Below are 8,901 nucleotides of genomic sequence, written 5' to 3'. Positions count from 1 at the left end.
CATAATGCTATTGCACACTTAATAGACTAGAGTATAGTGTAAACATAACTTTTATATGCACTGGGAAACCAAAAAATTCGTGTGACTCGCTTTATTGTGATGTTCGCTTTATTGCGGTGGTCTGGAACCGAACCCACAATATCTCTGAGGTATGCCTGTACTTACAATGCAATAGTAGGAGTGTTGCCAGCTGGTTGAAGGAAGTAATTATTCCCTTCTATTTGGCACTGATGAGGCCATATCTGGAGTATTGTGTCCAGTTTTGGATCCCCCACTACAGAAATGATGTGGACAAATTGAAGAGAGTCCAGTAACAAAAATGGAGCCGGGGGCACATGACTTCTGAGAAGTGGCTGAGGGAACTGGGCTTATTTAGTCTGCAGAGAGGAGACTGAGCGGGGATTTGATAGCAGTCTTTAACTACCTGAAGGGTAGTTCCAAAGAGGATGGAACTAGACTGTTCTCAGCGGTGACAGAACAAGGAGCAATGGTTTCAAGTTGCAACAATGGAATATTAGGTTGGATACTTTCTCACTAGGAGGGTGGTGAAGCACTGGAGCAGGTTAGCTAGAAAGGTGGTGCAATCTCCATCCTTGGAGGTTCTTAAGGCCTGGCTCAACAAAGACCTGGCTGGAAGCCTCTTTTTGAGAATGGTCCTACCTTGAGAGCAGTGGGTTGGACTAGATGACCTCCTAAGGTCCCTTCCAACCCTAATTTTCTATGATTCTATGTTGTTCCAGCACACAATTGCCAGATAAGCTGATCTGTCTCACCTTCAGTGTAAAGCAACATTAAGGGCACTTATATACAAGTGTGCAGTCTGGGCCATCGTGCTGGAATTCCAGCACATCAGAGCAGACTCGATTAATCAAGTCTGCTGGAGCGCGGCAATTGGTGCACTCCAGCAGCCTCCTGTGTCTTGTGTATCAGTGTCCCCGCACTTAAAAATAGCGTTGGAGGCACTTTATCTAAAGCTCTTTGAATGAGTTTTAGTTCAAGTACCCCCATCACCATTTTTAAGCATGGGGACACTGCTACATGAAATGCTGCAGTGCTTTAACTAGAGCGGCTCTCACAGCTGCCACCCCACCACCCTCAGAGAACATGTAAAAGTCCCTTTACTTTCTTGAACCTAATGAGTGAGGGAAGACTTGTGATCTATTGACTTCCTCAATTATAAACCATTTCACAATCTTTACATGATTGCCCACTACCTCTCATTTCCAGGCTGTAACTTCTCTCCAGATGTTCTGACCCACTGGCTGCAGTGGCATAGTAATTGGGGTCTTGTTACAGTTCCAGAGGCAACTGAGTTCAAGCAGTGCTCTGGACTCCTACCAAAAGCTGTCTACCATCACAAGCAGATTCAGGATTGTGTGCTGTGCAGCCCCTGAGACCATGGGGGAATTGTAGTGAGGTATGGCTGGAGCCCCTAGAAAGGTAGGGGACACCAGGGAGCTAGGCAGGGAACAGGCCCATGAAGGGGGGACCTTCTCCTGCCACAATCTCTGCCAGCACTGCTGCCACTGTCCCTGACAGACCAGAGCCAAGGGGGAACCCTGAGCCACTCCCGCTCCACTCTAGCTAGGGACAGTTGGGAGCAGCTGTGCAGGGAGCCAGGCTCCGCTGAGGACGGAGGCACACGGGTTTCTCCTTCTAGCCCCTGCTCCCTGCTTGCACTACTCCCTCTACCGCACAATGCGTCTCCCTACTGGCCAGAAACAGGTGCTGGAAAGAGGATACTGTAATGATTGTACATGCAACCTCCACTCTTCCTAGCTAAACCTGGTTCCCCTCATAGCTGCTTCCTTCAGCGCAGGGCAGAAGCAGATCAGGAACGGCTCTGGGGCTTTCCCTGTGCCTGCATCAGCCAGGGACAGTGGCAGGGGAGTATATCCTGCTTCCAGTGCCCGTTACCAGCCAGGAGGGAATACCTGCAAGGGACAGACAGGTAGGTAGCACATGCTGGAAGTATAAACCAGAGCCTGTGGCTGGAGCAAGGTAGAACTGGTTCTAGAGCCCACCCTGGTGCCAGATCAGCTGGGAACAAAGGCAAAAGGGGAGCGCAACAGTACCTCCGCTCCTTACAAGGATCCTGCACTTGATCCAGTTGTAAAAGAGGTACAGGGTTATTTGGGCTGGGTAGTCAAAGACATCTGGACGTATTGCTTACCATATCACTTCCGCATCTGATGCTGGTTACAGAACCAGGCAATCCTTAACCATGTTAGCCCAGGCTTCTAGACCTTTTCTGCACAAGCCTATTGCTATAGATTATAGCAGTGTGCCTATAATATTGCTCAGCCTCTTTCCATACCCGAACCACAGAATTGCCAAATTTTGCTTATGTACATTTTTACAGGCCTGGACCACTGTAGTGCTAAATGCTAACTTCTGCATTTTTTAATTCAGGTATAACTCACCTATTAGTAATAAAAATGAAGGACTATTAGCTTGGTTACACACTCAGTGAGTAGCCCAGTGCTGTATTCTCTACTCAGCCAGCAGTCTGTATGTTAACAACGTGGAAACTGAGACACATTATAACACATGATAGCCAACAGGTAAAGTTTGGAATCAATTCTTCTTAACTTCCAAAAATATGAGGAATAGAAATTAAATAGAGAAAGTATTGTAGGCATGGTGAGCTAGAGAAATTTCTCTCCCTAATCTTATTCTAGTATTAGTGTTGAACTAGAGCCTGTTTGCCTCTAAGGTATTCATCAGTAAAACTGATACTGAAAGTAAGTGATGAAACCTTGGGGAAGAAGGAGGGTGGCAGCAATCATAGAACCAGAAAGGATGTGTATGATCATCAAGTCTGGTCCCTTGCCATGGGCAGGTAGTATTGGGCTCAGGTGGACTTAGCAAGGTGCCCATCCAGCCTCGTCTTGAAAACCTCCAAGATGGGTGACTGTACCACCTCTGCTGGAAGCATGTTGCAGATTCTGGTGACACTTACAGAGAAGTTTTTCCTTATATCCAACCTGAATTTACCCTCTATTAGTTTATGCCCATTGGTCCATGTCCTCCTGAGTAGTTGCTCTCCTAGTTCTTGATGCTCCCCACTGAGGTACTTGTAGGCAGCTATCAAGTCACCTCTCAGCCTTCTCTTCCTCAGACTGAACAGACCTAGTTCCCAGAGTTTCTCTTCATAGGGTCTACCCTCCATGCCCTTAATTAAATGAGTGGCCCTTCTTTGTACCCTCTTGAGCTTATCTATGTCTTTCTTGAAGTACAGTGCCCAAAACTGGGCATAGTACTGCAGCTGAGGCCTCACCAAGGCTGAATAGAGAAGAAGAAGTACCATCCTGAATCTATTCGCCACACTGTGACTAATGCACTCCAGGGTTTTATTGGCCCTTCTGGCAGCCTTGTCACACTGTTAGGTCATATTCATCTTCCAGTCATTTGTGACCCCCCAGTTCTCGTTCAGATGTTGTGCCAACCAATAGGCAACTACCCATTGTATAGTTGTGGTGAGGGTTCTTCTTACTCAGGTGAAGGACCTTGCACTTCTCTCTGTTAAACCTCATCTGATTTCATCCCACCCATAAGTCCAGTCTGTCAAGGTCCTCCTGGATTTTTGCCCTATCCTCTGGCATGCCTGTGTTTCCCCACAGCATGGTACCATCTGCAAACTTAATCATAGTGCTTTCTACCCCTTCATTCAAATCTTTAATGAACATATTGAATAACACAAGTCCTGGGGGACCCCACTGGAAACAGCCCTCCAGGATGAGGCCATCCCATCGATCACCATTCTCTGGGAGTAGCCTCTGAGCCAGTTGTCCACACTAGGGCTGTGAGAGGATTCAGACCGCGCTTCAGATGTGGAGAAGCTTTGGACGCTTTGGCGTCCAAAGCAGCATGTCCGGATCAAAGCACTGGCCTCGTTAGGCTTTCTGAAGCAGTTCAGAGCTTCTGAAGTGCTTTGGAAAAGCTTCGGAGCTGCTTCGAAGATCCGGCCATAGGGTATAATGGGTAATCAATGAAATGTCTATAACTTTGCTCTTCTGTTTGACTTGGATGAAATTTGTAGGGGTGATAGCCTCTGCTGAGAACATGAAGCCTGCCAAGTTTCAAGAAGATCAGTGCAGGGGTTCAGGAGGAACTGCAGCCCAAATTCCTGAAAGAAAACTCCTGTCACTTCTATGTATTACACCACAGGGGGATGAAAACTACAGGGGTGGTAGCCCCTGGTGAGGCCACGAAGCCTGCCAAGTTTCAAGGTGGTAGGTGCACGGGTTTGGGGGGGACCTGCACCTCAAGCTGCTGACAGGCAAAACTCGTGACAGATGACCCTGTGTGTGTCAAGGTACAGTGGGCTGAACAGTGAAGGGGTGCTAGCCCCTGCTGAGGCCACGAAGCCTGCCAAGTTTCAAGGAGATAGGTGCAGGGGGTTTCTGGGGCCCTGCATCTCTGGCTGCTGCCAGGCAAAACTCGTGTCATGGGTGCTTGTGCAACTGTGTCCATCTAGAAGAGACTCTCCCTATGCCTGAAGAAGGGTGTTTGAGCCTGAAAGCTTACAAAGAACAATTTTGCCAACTATTTAGCTGGTCTAGTAAAAGATATCATATTTACCCAAAGAATCTTGTCTAGCTTTTGGAAAAGCATCCAATCTTGATGTAAAAGTGGACAATCCACCAGAAAGTAGTCTAAAGTCCATCACTGGTAAGAATCAGGGCCCTATTTCTACTACAGAAATGCTTAGCTTCAAATTCCAATCTGTCTGCTAGGTTGAATCTCCCAGATGTTTTCTGTTTCTCATTTAGGTACTTACAAGCGGTGATCAAACCAACCCTTAACCTTTCTAATAAGCTAGATCTAAAGTTGAGTTCCTGGAATCTTGCACTATAAAGCATTTTTAATCCTTTTTAAAGTCTTTTTTAAACATTCTTTAAATTATTTATCATTATCTTTCATGAATTGAGGACACCAGAGCTGGGTACACTATTCTAGCTGCAGTCACCCAAGTACCAAATATAGGGGTGGGATGAACAACTCTTAATTTATATTCTTTTAAAATATCCAAATATCACATTATCCCTCTTAGCCATAGCATCACATTAAAGCTCATCTTCAGCCAGTTATCTACCCTTACCCCCAGCCTTTTTCAAAAGCACTGCTCCCTAGGAAGCCTCCCTCTTTCTGTCAGCATCATCCACAACCCTTTCTCCTAGAGGTATGATTTTACATTTGTGCATGAAAATTATTGTTTGCTTGTGTTCTGCTTACCAAGCAACTCATATTATTCTGTATTCATGCTTGGTCTTCATTATTTACCACTTCCCCAGTCTTTGCCATCAACAAATGTTATCAGTAATGATTTTTTGTTCTAAACATTAACCAGCATAAAACTGAGACTTAAACCTTGTAGAATCCCACCAAAAACACTCATTCAATGATTTTCTGTTTGCAAGACCTTTCAAGACCTATCAGTTTGTTATTAGTATTTATTCTGTGCTACGGTGACTTTATATCTTCTGGTTTCCTAGTCAGCATATAATGTGGTAGCAAGAGGAGTGAAGGTAGTCCTTTTTGTACTGATGGAAGAATAAGGATAATGAACACAAACCCCAAACCAGCAAAACCTAAGGGGATGTTGTGTATCAGGTTAAATACATTGATTCAGCACATACCTACTGCATCTTCTACAAGCAAGACTTCTAAGGGAGTATGGAAATCCTAAAGAGGGTGGTGGTAGTAAGACCTACCAGCCACAAAGATGATTTGCCAGAGTAGTGTTGTGTTTTGCAGTCATCATTACAGACAGTAACATGTGCCTCCTTTTATCAATGCAAGCTACCAATTGCCTCAAAATCAAATATTTCCATGCCATTCAACTGCCAATAATGAATGTAAGCCATTTCCTTTTTGCAGTGTTCACATGGCATTTCTCAGAGCTAGAGGCAAGAAAAAGTAGCACAGTTACAAGAAGTTTTCAACTAACACAGCCAGGTTTCCTTCAGAAATAGAGCTGTTTCGTGACTGTTCTGCTATCAGTGTATCTAACTATGGTAATTTACCCAATACCTTTACCTGCGTGGAGGCTTTTTAGTCATGGAGCTAACTGTCACCTTCATTACTTATTGAAATGCTGTTCCAGTAAAATTATTTCAACTTTCACCCCAGATTTAGATCTGGGAAAAGGAAAAGGCAAAATATTGCACTTGGTCCTATTCTGTTTCTACTATTACTTTAGAAATCTAAATTAAGAATTTCCCTTAACTGAAAGCTGCACTGGAGCTAACAGAGGAGAAAACAATATTACTAGTAGAAAGAAGTCAGCAGTGTGTTAATTTTTATATTCAAGTAGAAACCTAGAGTAATTCCACTTACTTCAATAATTATGCCAGCTTCACACTGCTGTAAGATAGTGGAGTTCAACCTTTTTAGCAGTTGTGCCCCAAATTAGCTGCACACCTTCCCTAAGTGCCACTTCAATCCCCTTCCCCTGCTTGATCTGCTACTTTGCTTTCTGCTCCCTGCCCTATCCGCTGTGTGCCACACACAGAGGCTGCCCATGCCACTTGTGCTTTCTGTGCTGCAGGTTGACTGCCCCTGCACCAAGAAATCAGAATAGGTTGCTAAAATACATCCATCTAGATCTCCCTTGCTCATTATCAACTGAAAGCCTAAATCTACCTTTGAAGTCAAGACTAAATAAATAACTTCCAGAGATAAATTACAGCATTTGTAGTCACCTATTTAATAACATTGACTGAAATGGCTCCACAAACCATCACAGCAGAATAGTGCATGACATGCAGCCTGAAATTAAGTGCCGTATAATGGATGCCAGCAGCCAATGCAATCAGAATCGAGGATGTAACTCATTAACACCCCCACCTTTTCCCAGCATCCATATACTCCTGTGCTGGAAAAAGCAACATGCTACTCTTGTTAAAAACAAAGATGATAAAATGTATTTATTCTTAATGTCCCTTTCACTATCATGCCTAACACAGCTTTTAAAAATAAAAAAATACTTTTTTCAGAGACTTTACAACTCTCTTTTAAGCCTGAAGAAAGTGCAATCAGAATCTCTTGATCAAGAGACGCACCATACATTGCAGAGGTAGATGGAAAATTGATACAAACCCCACATATTGTGATCATGACTGTAATAGATAAGGTAAAAGATTAATTCGAAGAAGAAAATCCTCTGATTTCAGCAGAACACATGAAAAATTACAATACATCCATAGCATCAGCAACCTACCACAGCACATTATAGCAGACCTTTTAAGTTTTTAGTTTGAGGCTTACTTTATTTTTCAATAATTGCCTGATGCATGAGAATAGTCCTTACAAAGAAAACTGCAAATACCAATCATAAGTTTACACCAAGAAGTCTTTCATAGTGTTTATCCCTTCCTTGTAAAGGTACTGAAAAGGCAAAGTGCAGCAAGCATGTGAGACCAGTGAAGCATGCTGTCTGTACCTTAAAGGAATAGTAAAAGGATCCCCATTCCTCTTCCTCCACCACTTCAGTGAAAGTCACTGTTTCTGTGCAAGTTACAAGGGTAAAATCCAGCCAGTCTGTACTTGTATTTGAGCTGCTCATGGCTTCTGTAAAACTGTCTTGCATTTCTGGGTTTTGTTTGAGCTCTCTTGGTTCTTCTCCTTGAGGACAAAAAAACAACTCCCAAACCCCCAGTTAAACAGATCCAAGCTCTTTGCAGAGGAGTGCAGGAAAAAATACAGCTTTTCTGCTCCACCACTGTCTACCACAGGCATCAGGGCTTCAGTGCAGCTGAATAATTCAAACCAGGCTGGAGTCTTTCCTTGAAGCTGTAGCCTGATACAATTCAGACACCGGCTGTCCACACACACTTCTCCATCAGCTGAAGCAGCAGCCAGTAACATCACTGCTAGCAGCTGTGGCATCGTATCTAAGCCTTGCTAACTCCAGACTGTCTTGCCTCCGCAGTTTCCAACTATAAGGGTCAGGACTGGCTTTAAAAACGTTAGCATCCATGAGGTATTATACCTCAGCAGGCTGGCTATTTCTTGCTGCAGTTTAGTTTCTTACCTTAGTGCAGCCCAGTCTGATTTGAGGAAAATAACTTTATAATTACAGCTTGCCCATAGGAACGTGGCAACGTGCTATCCTGCATAATACAAGATCGGGGTTTGTTGCTGTTGTTGTTGTTTGGGGCTTAAACTATTTTGCCTCTGAATGACTGCCTGACTCACAAAATAGTCCTTACGTAGATAATCACAAATATCAGGCAGGCATGGGTAGCACAACGCTTTTAATTCAATAAATACATCATCTTAGACCCTTCCTTGTAAAGCTACTGTAAGTGCAAAGAACTGCAAGCTTGCCCCAAACAAACTGATGTTTCATTGTATGAAAAAGTTTCCCATGTGCTACCTTTGGAGCAAGAACGCTGCTATCAGACCAAGTACCTGTAGTCACCCTTCTTGGATGATTATCTGGCCATATGATAGAAACATCCTCTAGTTCCACAGCATATATCCCAAGGAATGGCACAACGTTTATAACTGATACATCTCTGAATTATGAACAAATCTGCACAGAAAATGAGAATGAGAACAAAAGCCTCAAACCACTGGTCAGTCTAAGGATGCTCAAATTGGTATAGTTTTCACCTTCCTCCATCCCAACAGGATCACATACAGCACTCAGCATACAGAACTGAGGGCTCAGTTCTGATTGTGGTTACATTGTTTGAATTTTGATTTTTTTTCCCCCCCCATAGGCAATGGTGTTACTCCAGACTGACACCAACATAAATAAGATTCTGCACCTTCCCCTCACTCAGACAAAATCTGATCCTTTATCATAGCACAAATTCAAAAGCGTTTGTCCCAATAGATTTATTTTGCTTTAACCCCAGTAAATTTAGAAACTGAACTTGGTCTTTTTAG

At 43.7% G+C, this 8,901-nt stretch overlaps 1 protein-coding gene across 1 annotated transcript in view; it reads right to left on the bottom strand.

Annotated features, from left to right (window-relative positions):
• Nucleotides 1–7,767, bottom strand: part of NPSR1 (neuropeptide S receptor 1) — a 109,806-nt gene extending 102,039 nt beyond the window's left edge. The window contains exon 1 of the mRNA XM_019538515.1: nucleotides 7,448–7,767. Within this exon, the coding sequence (XP_019394060.1) occupies nucleotides 7,448–7,594 (147 nt within the window). The 5' untranslated portion in view covers nucleotides 7,595–7,767. The remainder of the gene's footprint in view (nucleotides 1–7,447) is intronic.
• Between the last annotated feature and the right edge of the window lie 1,134 nt (nucleotides 7,768–8,901).

Source organism: Crocodylus porosus, unplaced genomic scaffold (assembly GCF_001723895.1).
Source record: "Crocodylus porosus isolate Cpor-Errol unplaced genomic scaffold, CroPor_comp1, whole genome shotgun sequence".
NCBI classification, from domain to species: Eukaryota; Metazoa; Chordata; order Crocodylia; family Crocodylidae; genus Crocodylus; species Crocodylus porosus.
The sequence above is the reverse complement of the archived record's forward strand: the minus strand, read 5'-3'. Positions and strand labels throughout refer to the sequence as shown.